At 43.2% G+C, this 16,318-nt stretch overlaps 1 protein-coding gene across 1 annotated transcript in view; it reads right to left on the bottom strand.

The window, feature by feature from the left end:
* Positions 1-501: 501 nt before the first annotated feature.
* Positions 502-16,318, bottom strand: part of LOC120058509 (NADP-dependent malic enzyme-like) — a 32,329-nt gene continuing 16,512 nt past the window's right edge. Inside the window, exons 2-14 of the mRNA XM_039007223.1 lie at positions 12,107-12,237; positions 10,317-10,466; positions 8,707-8,782; positions 8,406-8,567; positions 7,912-8,015; positions 7,683-7,792; positions 7,088-7,185; positions 6,761-6,874; positions 5,957-6,062; positions 4,553-4,695; positions 4,125-4,298; positions 3,737-3,835; positions 502-2,506 (exon numbers count right to left, since the gene is read on the bottom strand). Coding sequence (XP_038863151.1) covers positions 2,345-2,506; positions 3,737-3,835; positions 4,125-4,298; positions 4,553-4,695; positions 5,957-6,062; positions 6,761-6,874; positions 7,088-7,185; positions 7,683-7,792; positions 7,912-8,015; positions 8,406-8,567; positions 8,707-8,782; positions 10,317-10,466; positions 12,107-12,237 — 1,629 coding nt within the window. The 3' untranslated portion in view covers positions 502-2,344. The remainder of the gene's footprint in view (positions 2,507-3,736; positions 3,836-4,124; positions 4,299-4,552; positions 4,696-5,956; positions 6,063-6,760; positions 6,875-7,087; positions 7,186-7,682; positions 7,793-7,911; positions 8,016-8,405; positions 8,568-8,706; positions 8,783-10,316; positions 10,467-12,106; positions 12,238-16,318) is intronic.

Below are 16,318 nucleotides of genomic sequence, written 5' to 3'. Positions count from 1 at the left end.
TTTTTATTCTTACTCTGAAACATGCGTGCTGTGTTTCCGTTGTCAACTTCTGTCTGCAATTGCATTAATAAAGGTTTGATTGATTTACTTAAAGAAGATATTGTCTGTTTGCTGATTTCACCAATAAGTCAATGATCGACAAGGAACCTACCCCAACACCTTTATATATTTTTGTTCAGTAAATTGCACTAAAATTATATATTTATGGATTGGATTTAAGGTATTGTTTTCTCTCTACTCAACCTGCCTACCACCCACCCCCTACCCTTCATCCACAATATTTCATGACCCTAAACCTGCGGGTCATGTGTTAACCCGCACATCACTAGTAGACATCAACTGCTTCCTATCCCCTTTCATCACAACACACACACACACACACGTGACACACACACACATGTGACACACACACACACGTCAGCAAAATCAGTGTTAATCATCAATAAAACACTCAGTAGTTTTGTTTACAATATTCACTTAAAAGTGCATTTTATTCCCTTCAAAAACATTTAGTCTTTCCTTAAAAAACTGAAATATAATTCCTTTCGTAGTGCATCACTCCTAAGCAGAGCATTATATTCTCTGGGGGAAAAGGAAAGATAAGATTCACCCTGTTTCTGTTATTACCTTTGGCAAAAACACCTCAACCAAAACAGGCAAAGCTTTATACAAAACAACACTCAAATAAGCAACCCCTCCATTATATAAAAAACATACTTAAAGAGGCAATCATATATCTAATCACCGTGCTTGCCAAAGATTCCTCTGTACATAAACTTTCGGCACCTCACAGACCTGAAGTCAGTTCCTACTGGTAGTGACATTGGGGCTAAAACCATGTAGCTATGCATCTTGTTAAAACTCTACTGACACTCGCGTATCAACAGGCGAGCAGTGACAAAGTCTAGAGGAAAAATATAAGATGAACAGGGAGTGTTTATGAAAATAAATTTAAAGTCCTAATTTATATATTAAAAAAAAAATAATAATAATATCCCTTATAACCTTATCTTTTTTGGTATTTGTGGCGTCCGTGGTGCCATGGCCATTATCAGCAAGTGGGTTACGCCCAGTGCAACCTGGGTAAAAAAGACATAGTCCCATGATGCATCCTGCTGCCAAGCAATCACTGCCATGCAACATGATAAATCAAGCCATTTCATATGCATGCTTGTGTTACCTTACATGGCTTGAAGTTCTATAGATTGTCTATCTAGCGCTGTCCTAACCCAGGCTTTGGCAGGAGTGTAGCCTAAATTATGCAGTGACAACAGGGAGCAAGATGCCACTTAATAATATAATGGAGTTACGCTTGAAAATCAATGAGGAGGTACTGAACAGTGTGAACTGGCTTGTACATATCATTCCTTACTAATATCTGATAGAATCCTCCAACCAAAGACAAGACTCTGCAGGATATAACATTGTGAGGTCAGAAGGTCAAACAGAGGCAGGCACTATCAGGGTTTGTGCGTTTATGTCCGGACAAGGGGCCCATCTTAATAGTGTAAAACTGGGGTCCTCGTCCCCATCTCCTTTTATCCTGACTGATTAAAAAACAATGGACAGGTGAAGGCGATATGGTGAATGTCTAATGGGAATTTGCTTTCAAATGTCCACTTTTGCAGATGCCGTAAAGATGAAGTAAAGGAGTCAAGGGAAGAAAGCCAGGTAAGACTCCTGAGATGCACCCTACAATAGATGCCTGAGAGTCCTGGCCTTTTGTAATACTTCTATGGAATTTATTTGAGAGTTTAGCCTGTTAGTTATTGAAGCTAGACCACACAGACTGGACCAGCCTAGGAAGCTCAATAGAGTGTGTTATTAGGGCCTTGGTGACACAGGATACAGATAGAATAACATGGTGTTGTGGTGATGTCAATAGTCTGTCTCCAGATTAGAATATAGGAACATAGAAATAGAATGTATAGAACAGTTTGAGGGTTGCCTCAATTTATACATGAAATGATGTGGCACTATAACCTGGCAGTATGACTGTATGGATACACTGTTGTCGATATGACAAACAAAAAAATTACAAAAGACAAAGGAGGCTTCAAAATAATGAACCTTCAAAAATACCCCTCAAAGGATCTCTGTGCTGGCTAAGCATTGGTCATCTCCAACTACGATGTACATTTCTATGGGCACTTAGGAGTGTCTAGGGGCAAAGGAGTGTCTTGTATTGATGACCTAACTTCAGAAGGTGTTGAGTGATGATTGGTGAAAATATGCGAGTGCTGGAGAGAAGAGGCGGCGGCGCGTTTTCTGATATGTGGCTCCCTTCTGCTGTACTGAGAGGGTTTGAACAACGGAGATAGAGGTGGCTGATGGGAGATGGAGTTCACACGTTCTGGACTTTCATGGCGTCCTGGGGCCAGTTGTAGGTGTCCTGGATGAAGGAGTCGTAGTCTGGGCTGTAGACGTGGGAGAGCACAAAAGCCTCCTTGTCCTTGGGCTCCGGGTACAGGGAGGCGATGTTGTGTCTGTACGCATAGTCCACAACCTGAGAGATTGGTAGAGAGATTGGTTAGAGAGATTGGTTAGAGATATTGGTAGAGAGATTGGTTAGAGAGATTGGTAGAGAGATTGGTAAAGATTGGCAGAGAGATTGGCAGAGAGATTGGTAGAGAGATTGGTAGAGAGATTGGTAGAGAGATTGGCAGAGAGATTGGTAGAGAGATTGGTAGAGATTGGTTAGAGAGATTGGTAGAGAGATTGGTTAGAGAGATTGGTTAGAGAGATTGGTTAGAGAGATTGGTAGAGAGATTGGTAGATAGATTGGTAGAGAGATTGGTAGAGAGATTAGTAGAGGGATTGGTTAGAGATTGGTAGAGAGATTGGTAGGGATTGGTAGAGATTGGTAGAGAGATTGGTAGAGATTGGTAGAGGGATTGGTAAAGGGATTGGTAGAGAGATTGGTAGAGAGATTGGTAGAGATTGGTAGAGACATTGGTAGAGACATTGGTAGAGACATTGGTAGAGACATTGGTAGAGGGATTGGTAGAGATTGGTTAGAGAGATTGGTTAGAGATATTGGTAGAGAGATTGGTTAGAGAGATTGGTAGAGAGATTGGTAAAGATTGGCAGAGAGATTGGTAGAGAGATTGGCAGAGAGATTGGCAGAGAGATTGGTAGAGAGATTGGCAGAGAGATTGGTAGAGAGATTGGTAGAGATTGGTTAGAGAGATTGGTAGAGAGATTGGTAGAGAGATTGGTTAGAGAGATTGGTTAGAGAGATTGGTAGAGAGATTGGTAGATAGATTGGTAGAGAGATTGGTAGAGAGATTAGTAGAGGGATTGGTTAGAGATTGGTAGAGAGATTGGTAGGGATTGGTAGAGATTGGTAGAGATTGGTAGAGGGATTGGTAGAGAGATTGGTAGAGAGATTGGTAGAGAGATTGGTAGGGATTGGTAGAGATTGGTAGAGACATTGGTAGAGACATTGGTAGAGACATTGGTAGAGACATTGGTAGAGACATTGGTAGACAGATTGGTAGAGAGATTGGTAGAGAGATTGGTAGAGAGATTGGTAGAGAGATTGGTAGAGATTGGTAGAGACATTGGTAGAGAGATTGGTAGAGATTGGTAGAGAGAAAGGAAAATGAGTTAGACTGCTGATGTATTGATATGGAGTTAGTGTCTTTCTCTGCAGTAACAAATCGGCGTGGAGGTGGGAACTGGGAATGTAATGCTGGTATTGATAATGGTTTGTGGGGAGGTGCCAGTCTCCAACCTTGACAGCGATCTTAAAGGACACCTCTCTGATGCTGTTGAGGGGAGGGTAGAGTCTCCCTTCGGCTAGGTGCTCCTCTGTTACCATGTCAGCTATCGCCTGAGTAAGAGAGAGAGAGACAGAGAGCGAGAAACAGGAAATGAAAAAAATAAGTGAATAAATGAGGAGTGGAAAGGGGATTATGGGTGACAGAAAGAGAAGGGAAAGGAAAATAGAAATTGAGATGTGACATTAAAATAACTTGAAAAAAATGTGTGTGTGTGTATTTCTCTTGATCAAGTCTCTTCCCCTTTACCTCTGCATTTAGGGATCTTTATTTGTCTTTCGTTGAAATGTTTTACAAAAGTTTGTCTTTTGTTGAAAATGTCAAAATAAAAGAAACAGTTACCTCAGCTGTGGTGAGGAAGATGTCGTCAGAGATTTGGCGTACCCCGCAGGCGATGACGCCAAGCGCCACGCCAGGGAACACATAGGCGTTGTTCCCCTGGCCGGGGATGAAGGAGCGCCCGTCAGCCAGGGTCACTTTACTAAAAGGGCTGCCACTCGCAAAGATGCTCCGCCCCTGGGAGAGAGGGAGAGTGAGAGAGAGAGCATGAGAGAGAGTGAGAGAGAGAGAGCATGAGGGAGAGTGAGAGAGAGAGAGCATGAGAGAGAGGGAGAGAAAGAGCATGAGAGAGCATTAATTCTATTTCAGGTCCTTCTATTTCTATGACAACAAGAATATTTAGTAAGCGTACATTCAGCAGCACTCAAACAAGGGAACAGAGAGTGAATCTCTATTCTCTAGGTTAGGGTCAGAGTTCAGAGTTACAGTACCTCGGTGAGTTGGTAGCACTGCTCGGCGGTGCACTCTGCCTTGCTGGTGGGGTTGCTCAGGGCAAAGATGATGGGCCTCTCGTTGAAGGACGCCATGTCCTTGATAATGTTTTCAGTAAACGCCCCTGCGATGGCTGCCACTCCTGCACACAGGAAAAGAGTACTGATTACAAGTACTGTTCTTTACCAGTTGGCCATCAGATTTGCCACCAATGCTCCTTATAGGACACATCACTGCACTCTATACTCTGTAAACTGTTCATCTCTGTATACCCGTCGCAAGACCCACTGGTTGATGCTTATTTAAAAACGGACAGATAATCAGGCCTCACTCCCCCCTATCTGGGATATCTACTGCAGCCCTTATCCTCCACATACAACACACGTTCTGCCAGTCACATTCTGTTAAAGGTCCCCATAGCACATATTGTGTGATATTGTCTATTATGTGTATTATTGTCTCTACCTTCTTGCCCTTTGTGCTGTTGTCTGTGCCCAATAATGTTTGTACCATGTTTTGTGCTGCTACCATTTTGTGTTGCTACCATGCTGTGTTGTCATGTGTTGCTGCCTTGCTATGTTGTCGTCTTAGGTCTCTCTTTATGTAGTGTTGTGTTGTCTCTCTTGTCGTGATGTGTGTTTTGTCCTATATTTATATGTTTTTTTAAATCCTAGCCCCCGTCCCCGCAGGAGGCCTTTTGGTGGGCCGTCTTTGTAAATAAGAATTTGTTCTTAACTGACTTGACTAGTTAAATAAAGGTTCAATCAAAATAAAACAAAACATACATATGTTCCTGAGATGCTCTGCAATGTTGATTATCTGTCCGTTTCAATTCGACTTCTGAGCTTAGTGGCATTATGAAGAACATGTTGTGTAATACTATGCATGCAAGTCTCTCTTGGCTAAGAGTTGAGGAGAGACTGACTGCATCACTTCTTCTTTTTAAAAATAGACAATGTGTTGAAAATTCCAAATTGTTTGCATAGTCAACTTACACACAGCTCTGACATACCCTCTTAACCCACTAGACATGCCACCAGGGGTCTTTTCACAGTCCCCAAATCCAGAACAAATTCAAGAAAGCGTGCAGTCTTATATAGAGCCATTATTGTATGGAACTCCGTTCCATCTCATATTGCTCAAACTAACAGTAAGCCTGGTTTCAAAAAACAGATAAAGCAACACCTCACGGCGCAACGCCTCTCCCCTATTTGACCTAGATAGTTTGTGTGTGTGTATTGATATGTAGGCTACATGTGCCTTTACAAAAAAATCTATGTAGTTTTGTCCTTGAGCTGTTATTGTCTATTACTGTTCTCATTTAGGCCCTAGTACATAACCCAGGTGAGCCCTAGATACACAGGTGAGTCCAGCTGAGCCAGTAGGTGATCATGGGGACTGACCGATGATGGCAGTGGGCTTGATGGTGTGCACCACCTCCCCCAGGGTCTTTATGTGGGCGTGGTCATGGGCAAACTCCTCCTTCTCATGGTTCAGGTTTCCTCTGCCCTGTGGGTCGCATAATGATGACATCAGTAAATCTGACATACTACTGGATCCAGTTCAGGAGGGAGCAATGTTGTGAATGTTGCTGATACAAATGACTGACATTCCCTATTCTACATGACAGTGCAGCATGACTGTTCTACATATGATATTTCTATCCGACATCCTACATATCTAGATGGACAGCTCAGGAGAATGCTTATCAGATCAGTGTTTGGAAGCTATTCAAGTGTATTAGGAGCAATGTTCCCTCTAAGCTCTGTAATAATGGTATGGGAATAACAATGCATTTTATTCTGTAAAGTGGTTTCTTGCATCAAACAACATTTTCTGTCACCTCCTTGTCTGAAGGACAAGTGGATAAACAGGTTAATGTTATGCCCTGCGTGTTTTTTTCAAAAGTCTCATGGAATGTAAGCCTACATTGAACACCACACATTGGCTGCTACTGTAGTCTGAATGATAGGCCCCTCTGGTAACCCTACGTTATGATCAAATAGCCACAGTAGCCTACTTTACCACTGTCTGAAACAGCAACTTAAATCTGGTACAGCCTCAGTGTTCACAGTAAACATGTGCTGGTAGTTGCACAGAATTTTAACAATGTTCAAGTTTGCGCTCAGCAGACCTGAAATTTGCTCAGTGCCGAAAATGTTTTGAGGGAACATTGATTAGCTATGATATTATGGTATTACAGTTACCTTGACGATGAGGCCCCTGGAGTCGACCATCCAGATATTCTTTGCGGCGTCTGTGGCGGACACTCCCTCTTTCGCCATGGCCATGATCAGCAGGTGGGCGATGCCCAGTGCAGCCTGGTCAAAAAAGACACATCGTCCCATGATGCATCTTGCTGCCAACCAATCTAACCAATCATTGCAATGCAACATGATGATTATAAAGCCATTTCATATGCATGCTTTTGTTACCTAACAAGGCTTGATTCAAGAGAATGAGGTTTCCAAACGTTAATGACTTCTGGACAAAGAGTTTATAATTAACACAGATCCGCACGTTTGTCCTCTTACCTCCCCTGCTCCCTGGAACACAAAAGTGTGGTCTGACAGTTTGTTCTTGGTGATCTTCAGTGCAGCCAAGACTCCAGCTACTGCTACTGAGGCTGTGCCTGGGAGAGGGAGACAGAGAGTTAGAGAGGGTGATAAACACGAGGGATGGGTTGTAAAGTTGTGATCGGAATGGTTTTGCACATCTATCTTTCAACAAAACAAAAAATGATATAATGTGTCATCAGGAGGTCATCAGTGAGCCACACAGCCTACAAATCCCAATAACTGTCTAGGGTAGGTTTGCAAAAATGTTTTTTTTGTATTTGTATTTATTATTTTGGGTTAAAAAACAATCCAGGTCACTCTTGAATGTCTGAAACTAAATAGAAAGTATGTCGAAATTATAATGCACTTTTACATTTTTTAATTACTGCCCTCTATCTGGCCCGCAAATTGCTTTTGACTAACAAATCGGTCTGGAAAAAAATCTGTGTGGCACTCCGCTGAATTTTGAAATCCCGATATTGAGTAAAAATGATTGCCCACCCCGGTCTAGCGGGTAGGGGGTGGGAGTAGATTTTGGATAGGGCCAGAGAGAGAGGGAGAGAGAGATTACCTTGGATGTCATCATTGAAGGTGCAGTAGTGGTTGCGGTACTTGTTGAGGAGGCGGAAGGCGTTGGAGTTGGCAAAATCCTCAAACTGGATCAGACAGTTCATCCCGTACCTGCAGCGCAGAGTAGTGAACGGTCGGTCAGATAGTTAAATTACACACACACACACACACACACACACACACACACACACACACACACACACACACACACACACACACACATTACCCACTTGTCAGTAACTGCCTGCATGAACTCATCGATGAGATCATCGTACTCCTTTCCTCTGACCCTCTTGTGCTTTAGACCGATGTACAGGGGGTCTTCCAGGAGCGCCTGATCAAAGATTAAACATCATCACCTTCACACTCTACGACAAGGAGCAGGGATTGGGTTAAGGTCAGGTTTAAAATCCGATTTTATGGCTTTGTGATGTGGCTGTGCAAGCTAGTGACCACTCTGCAGAGCTGCCTCAATATATGATTCACTATATGAGTCATCTCAATAAATGCCAACCTGCGGATGAGGACCTTTAGGGAAATAAGGGAAGCAACTAAGTGATAGCGGAGCCCTGAATTCCAAACAACTTCTAGCAACACATTTAGTTCACTAGGTAAGATACTGCTTTTTCTATATGGGTGGGTCAAATGATAAGGATCATGATATTAGCCAACGGAGGCCTATCAGGCCTGGGTGTTTCCTCATGGAGTGTCCCAGTTGAAGTACCTGGTTGTCTGTGCCCACGTCCAGCAGCACTGGAAGACACTGTTGGGGTGGCACTCCTCCACAGGCTGTGTACAGGGCCAGTTTGCCCACGGGGATGCCCATGCCGTAACTTCCCAGGTCCCCCAGACCCAGGATACGCTCTCCGTCCGTCACCACAATGGCCTGTGGAATATACAAACACGGTTTGGTTCACCTGATGAAACTTCTAGTCTCCAGCTAAGAGCCTTAAGCTGTTTACACCCTCCTGTCCACATCCTGTACCAGTAAAGCAAAGCTTGTGTGTGTGTGTGGTACTCCTCACCTTGATGTTCTCCTCAGGCCAGGAGTTGAGCATGGTGGCGATGTGACCTTTATCGTGGATGGTGATGAAGAGACCTCTGTGGGATACAGTTGAAGTCAGAAGTTTACATACACCTTAGCCAAATACATTTAAACTCAGTTTTTCACAATTCCTGACATTTAATCCAAGTAAAAATGTCCTGTCTTAGGTCAGTTAGGACCTCCACTTTTATTTTAAGAATGTGAAATGTCAGAATAATAGTAGAGAGAATGATTTATTTCCACTTTTATTTCTTTAATCACATTCCCAGTGGGTCAGAAGTTTACATACACTCAATTAGTATTTGGTAGCATTGCCTTTAAATTGTTTAACTTAGGTCAAATGTTTCGGGTAGCCTTCCACAAGCTTTTTGGCCCATTCCCCCTGACAGAGCTGGTGTAACTGAGTCAGGTTTGTAGGCCTCCTTGCTCACACACACTTTTTCAGGTCTGCCCACAGATTTTCTATGGGATTGAGGTCAGGGCTTTGTGATGGCCACTCCAGTACCTCAACTTTGTTGTCCTTAAGCAATTTTGCCACAACTTTGGAAGTATGCTTGGGGTCATTGTCTATTTGGAAGACGCATTTGCGACCAAGCTTTAACTTCCTGACTGATGTCTTGAGATGTTGCTTCAATATATCGACATAATTTTCCTACCTCATGATGCTATCTATTTTGTGAAGTGCATCAGTCTCTCCTGCAGCAAAGCACCCCCACAACACGATGCTGCCACCCCCGTGCTTCATGGTGGTGATGGTGTTCTTCGGTGGCTGCGTGGTCCCATGGTGTTTATACTTGCATACTATTGTTTGTACAGATGAACGTGGTACCTTCAGGCATTTGGAAATTGATCCCAAGGATGAACCAGACTTGTGGAGGTCTACCATTTTTTTTCTTGATTTTCCCATGATGTCAAGCAAAGAGGCACTGAGTTTGAAGGTAGGCCTTGCAATACATCCACAGGTACACCTCCAATTGACTCAAATTATGTCAATTAGCCTATCAGAAGCTTCTAAAGCCATGACATCATTTTCTGGAATTTTCCAAGCTGTTTAAAGCTACAGTCAACTTAGTATATGTACATTTCTGACCCACTGGAATTATGATACAGTGAATTTTAACTGAAATACTCTGTCTGTAAACAATTGTTGAAAAAATTACTTGTGTCATGCACAAAGTAGATGTCCTAACCAACTTGCCAAAACTATAGTTTGTTGACAAGAAATTTGTGGAGTGGTTGAAAAACAAGTTTTACTGCCTCCAACCTAAGTGTATGTAAACTTCCGACTTCAACTGTACATGCTAACACTTCAGAACCACTGAGCCACTATTATCACACAACAATGCCCTGTCTCTCTCTCTCTCTGTGTGGGTGTGTGGGTTTGTGTGTGTGTGTGTGTGTGTGTGTGTGTGTGTGTGTGTGTGTGTGTGTGTGTGTGTGTGTGTGTGTGTGTGTGTGTGTGTGTGTGTGAGTGTAGGTGTGTGTATGTCTGTGTGTGTGTGTGTGTGTGTGTGTGTGTGTGTGTAAGTGTGTGTGAGTGTAAGTGTGTGTATGTCTGTACGTGTGTGTGTGTCAGTGTGTCATGCCTACCGTGGTCTCCTGAAGGCCAGTCCGTACTGTTGGCAGGCCAGCCCTACTGTAGGCGTATAGACAATAGGCATGAACTCCTCTACATCAGATGTCAGCAGGCGGTAAAACAACTTCTCATTCCTGTCCTGCAAAGTCATTAGCAAGATGTACCTGAGAGAGAGAGAGAAATAGAGATAGGGAGAGAGAGAGAGAGAGAGAGAGAGAGAGAAAGAAAGAAATAGAGATAGAGAGAAATAGATAGAGAGAGAGAGAGAGAGAAATAGAGAGAGAGAGAGAGAGAGAGAGAGAGAGAGAGAGAGAGAAAGAAATAGAGATAGAGAGAAATAGATAGAGAGCGAGAGAGAGAGCAACAGGAAATGTAGGACAAGGTGAAACAGAGCTGGAAGGGATAGCGATGATAGTGACAGTGATAATGATGATAGCGATGATATTGATATTGATGACAGTGGTAGTTATTAGTGATAGTGATGATACTAATAGTGATGATAGTGTTATTAGTGATAGCGATGATAGCGATAATACTAATAGTGATGATAGTAATAGTGATGATAGTGATAATACTAATAGTGATGATAGTGATGATCCTAATAGTGATGATAGTGTTATTAGTGATAGTGGTGATAGTGATGCTAGTAATAGTGATGATAGTAATAGTGATGATAGTGATGATAGTAATAGTGATGATAGTGATGATAGTAATAGTAATGCTAGTAATAGTGATGATAGTGTTATTAGTGATAGTGATGATACTAATAGGGATGATAGTGATGATACTAATAGTGATGATAGTAATAGTGATGATAGTAATAGTGATGATAGTGATGATAGTAATAGTGATGATAGTGATGATACTAATAGTGATGATAGTGATTGTGATGATAGTAATAGTGATTATACTAATAGTGATGATAGTGATGATACTAATAGTGATGATAATAATAGTGATGATAGCGTTATTAGTGATAGTGATGATAGTGATAGTGATGCTAGTAATAGTGATGATAGTGTTATTAGTGATAGCGATGATAGCGATAATACTAATAGTGATGATAGTAATAGTGATGATAGTGATGATACTAATAGTGATGATAGTGATGATACTAATAGTGATGATAGTGTTATTAGTGATAGTGGTGATAGTGATGCTAGTAATAGTGATGCTAGTAATTGTGATGATAGTGATGATACTAATAGTGATGATAGTAATAGTGATGATAGTGTTATTACTGATAGTGATGCTAGTAATAGTGATGATAGTGATGATAGTAATAGTGATGAATGTGATAGTGATAATAGTAATAGTGGTGATAGTGTTATTAGTGATAGTGATGATGGTGATGCTAGTAATAGTGATGCTAGTAATAGTGATGATAGTGATGATAGTAATAGTGATGATAGTGTTATTAGTGATAGTGATGCTAGTAATAGTGATGATATTGATGATAGTAATAGTGATGATAGTAATAGTGATGATAGTGATGATAGTAATAGTGATGAATGTGATAGTGATAATAGTAATAGTGGTGATAGTGATGTCAATAATAGTGATGATAGTGTTATTAGTGATAGTGATGATAGTAATAGTGATGATAGTGATGATAGTAATAGTGATGATGGTGATTATAGTAATAGTGATGATAGTGCTAGTGATGATAGTGATTAGTGATAATGAGGGGGAGGAAAGTTTCCGTATTTCTGTCTGTATGTGCATTTTTAGCCATTGTGTGTTGTGTGTTTGTTTGTTTGTATATGTAAGTGTATTATTTGACTCTGTGTGTGTGTGTGCTCACTTGTCGAGGGGGTTGCGGCCCTCGTAGCTCCTCATGATGCGGAGCACCTGGACGTCCTGGGAGAGGAAGACTGGGGGCAGCAGGCCGTGGATGCCCAGCTGCAGGCGCTCCTGCAGGGTGAAGGCCATGCCCTACGGGGGGGATGGAGGACCACACATCCAACATTAGGATCAATCGCTCCAATGTTGTAGCATTGGTCTAGCTAGCTGTTGCTCACATAAACACCCAGCTATCAGGTATTTACAATTATTGTCTTTCGATAAAGAAGCTGTGGTGCTTTAGCTATGTTGTGGTTCTGATCATGTGTTTAGCATTCCTTTATTAGGCCTATTGCATGAAGGGAAATTCTTATGGTTGCTCAGCGAGCTGATTGGGTCGTGACTTTGAGATCTGGTTGTGGTTAGTGCCACTCTACTTTGTCATGTCAGTATTCTGGAGGGGTGTGTTTGAGCGTTTGGGGGAGTGGAGGTCATCTATTTATTCTGTCCAATGGGATAGGAGCCTGAATTCCCTCCCCTGTGAACTCCCTTCTAATATCTTCTTTCCTCTCTCACACACTCGCTCTACCTCTTTTTTCTTCAACGGAAAGAATTATTCTGAAAGCCAGAGAGGACCGTCATGGAAATAAATCACAAAATAAAAACTGTTCACCAACTTGCTACAGTAAATATACCAGTGTCACTATGTAAAGTTGTGATAGTGTAATGTGACACTTGCACCTGTGGTTTGGTTTCCATTAATAATAAACGCCTATTAATGTGTCAATCACAGTGACTCTCCAACTATGAGATGTTAACCTTTAAATGGAACCTAATCCACTTCCTCATTTCAGTGTGATTACAAGTGGGGAATATGAATGAACTGAACTTGAGAGCGCATTGTTTAAGGAACCTAAGAACTGTTTGATGGTGTGAATCGTCAAATCATTCAATACGTTGAAAGGTGAATGGGACTGCGTTAGAGTTGGTATGAAGAGGGAGTTTGATAAGATTAATGATCATTATCATTCTACAACTTAGCTTCACACTAACTAAATTAAAGTGCAAACAAACATAATTATTTCAACAACACATACAACTAACACACAAAAAATACAAAATGGAAATACATTATTCGTATACTATTCCAGATGAAATCTCGCGTCTTGTGACGGCCGGCCGCCCAACAACCTGCCCGCTTGACCCTATCCCCTCCTCTCTTCTCCAGGCCATTTCCGGAGACCTTCTCCCTTACCTCACCTCGCTCATCAACTCATCCTTGACCGCTGGCTACGTCCCTTCCGCCTTCAAGAGAGCGAGAGTTGCACCCCTGCTGAAAAAACCTACACTCGATCCCTCCGATGTCAACAACTACAGACCAGTATCCCTTCTTTCTTTTCTCTCCAAAACTCTTGAACGTGCCGTCCTTGGCCAGCTCTCCTGCTATCTCTCTCAGAATGACCTTCTTGATCCAAATCAGTCAGGTTTCAAGACTAGTCATTCAACTGAGACTGCTCTTCTCTGTGTCACGGAGGCGCTCCGCACTGCTAAAGCTAACTCTCTCTCCTCTGCTCTCATCCTTCTAGACCTATCGGCTGCCTTTGATACAGTGAACCATCAGATCCTCCTCTCCACCCTCTCCGAGTTGGGCATCTCCGGCGCGGCCCACGCTTGGATTGCGTCCTACCTGACAGGTCGCTCCTACCAGGTGGGTTGGCGAGAATCTGTCTCCGCACCACGTGCTCTCACCAGTGGTGTCCCCCAGGGCTCTGTTCTAGGCCCTCTCCTATTCTCGCTATACACCAAGTCACTTGGCTCTGTCATATCCTCACATGGTCTCTCCTATCATTGCTATGCAGACAACACACAATTAATCTTCTCCTTTCCCCCTTCTGATAACCAGGTGGCGAATCGCATCTCTGCATGTCTGGCAGACATATCAGTGTGGATGACGGATCACCACCTCAAGCTGAACCTCGGCAAGACGGAGCTGCTCTTCCTCCCGGGGAAGGACTGCCCGTTCCATGATCTCGCCATCACGGTTGACAACTTCATTGTGTCCTCCTCCCAGAGTGCTAAGAACCTTGGCGTGATCCTGGACAACACGCTGTCGTTCTCAACTAACATCAAGGCGGTGACCCGTTCCTGTAGGTTCATGCTCTACAACATTCGCAGAGTACGACCCTGCCTCACACAGGAAGCGGCGCAGGTCCTAATCCAGGCACTTGTCATCTCCCGTCTGGACTACTGCAACTCGCTGTTGGCTGGGCTCCCTGCCTGTGCCATTAAACCCCTACAACTCATCCAGAACGCCGCAGCCCGTCTGGTGTTCAACCTTCCCAAGTTCTCTCACGTCACCCCGCTCCTCCGCTCTCTCCACTGGCTCTCTCCACTGGCACATCCGCTACAAGACCATGGTGCTTGCCTACGGAGCTGTGAGGGGAACGGCACCTCCGTACCTTCAGGCTCTGATCAGGCCCTACACCCAAACAAGGGCACTGCGTTCATCCACCTCTGGCCTGCTCGCCTCCCTACCTCTGAGGAAGTACAGCTCCCGCTCAGCCCAGTCAAAACTGTTCGCTGCTCTGGCACCCCAATGGTGGAACAAACTCCCCCACGACGCCAGGTCAGCGGAGTCAATCACCACCTTCCGGAAACACCTGAAACACCACCTCTTTAAGGAATACCTAGGATAGGATAAAGTAATCCTTCTAACCCCCCACCCCCCCCCCCCCCTTAAAAGAGTTAGATGCACTATTGTAAAGTGGTTGTTCCACTGGATATCATAAGGTGAATGCACCAACTTGTAAGTCGCTCTGGATAAGAGCGTCTGCTAAATGACTTAAATGTAAATGTAAATGTACTTATACATTGCATTCAAGAAAGTATTCAGACCCTTGACTTTTTCCACATTTTCTTACAGCCTTATTCTAACATTGATTACATTGTTTTTCCCCTCATCAATCTACATACACTATCCCATAATGACAAAGCAATTATTATTTTATTTTTTAATTTTGACAATGTATAAAAATAAAATTCTGAAATATCACATTAACATAAGTATTTAGACCCTTTACTCAGTACTTTGTTGAAGCACCTTTGGCAGCGATTACAGCCTTGAGTCTTCTTGAGTATGACACTACAAGCTTGGCACACCTGTATTTGGGGAGTTTCTTCCATTCTTCTCTGCAGATCCTCTGTCAGGTTGGTTTTTGAGCATCACTGCACAGCTATTTTCAGGTCTCACCAGAGATATTCAATCAGGTTTAAGTCCGGGCTCTGGCTGGTTCACTCAAGGACTTTCAGATACTTGTCCCGAAGCCACTCCTGCGATGTCTTGGCTGTGTGCTTAGGGTTGTTGTCCTGTTGGAAGGTGAACCTTCAGCCCAGTCTGAGGTCCTGACAATCTGGAGCAGGTTTTCATCAAGGATCTCTCTGTACTTTGCTCCGTTCATCTTTCCCTCGATCCTGACTAGTCTCCCAGTCCCTGCTGTTGAAAAACATCCACACAGCATGATGTTGCTGCCACCATACTTCACCGTAGGGATGGTGCCAGGTTTCCTCCAGACGTGATGCTTGGCATTCAGAACAAAGAGTTCAATCTTGATTTCATCAGATCAGAGATTGTTTCTCGTGGTCTGAGAGTCTTTTAGGTGCCTTTGGCAAACTCCAAGCGGGCTGTCATGAGCCTTTTACTGAGGAGTGGCATCCGTCTGGCCACTCTACCATAAAGGCCTGATTGGTGGAGTGTTGTAGAGATGGATGTTCTTCTTTAAAGGTTCTTCCATCTCCATAGAAGAACTCTGGAGCTCTGTCAGAGTGACCATCGGGTTCTTGGTCACCTACCTGACCAAAGCCCTTCTCCCCCGATTGCTCAGTTTGGCCGGGCGGCTAGCTCTAGGAAGAGTCTTGGTGGTTCCAAACTTCTTCCATTTAAGAATGATTGAGGCCACTGTGTTCATGGGGACCTTCAATGCGGCAGAATTTTTTTTGTACCCTTCCCCAGATCTGTGCATCGACACAACCCTGTCTCGGAGCTCTACGGACAATTCCTTTGACCTCATTGCTTGGTTTTTGCTCTGCCATGCACTGTCAACTGTGGGACCTTATATAGACAGGTGTGTGCCTTTCCAAATCATGTCCAATCAATTGAATTTACCACAGGTGGACTCCAATCAAGTTGTAGAAACATCTCAAGGATAATCAATGGAAACAGGATGCACCTGAGCTC

The sequence above is a fragment of the Salvelinus namaycush genome, chromosome 13 (genome assembly GCF_016432855.1).
Source record: "Salvelinus namaycush isolate Seneca chromosome 13, SaNama_1.0, whole genome shotgun sequence".
Lineage (NCBI taxonomy): Eukaryota > Metazoa > Chordata > Actinopteri > Salmoniformes > Salmonidae > Salvelinus > Salvelinus namaycush.
The sequence above is the reverse complement of the archived record's forward strand: the minus strand, read 5'-3'. Positions and strand labels throughout refer to the sequence as shown.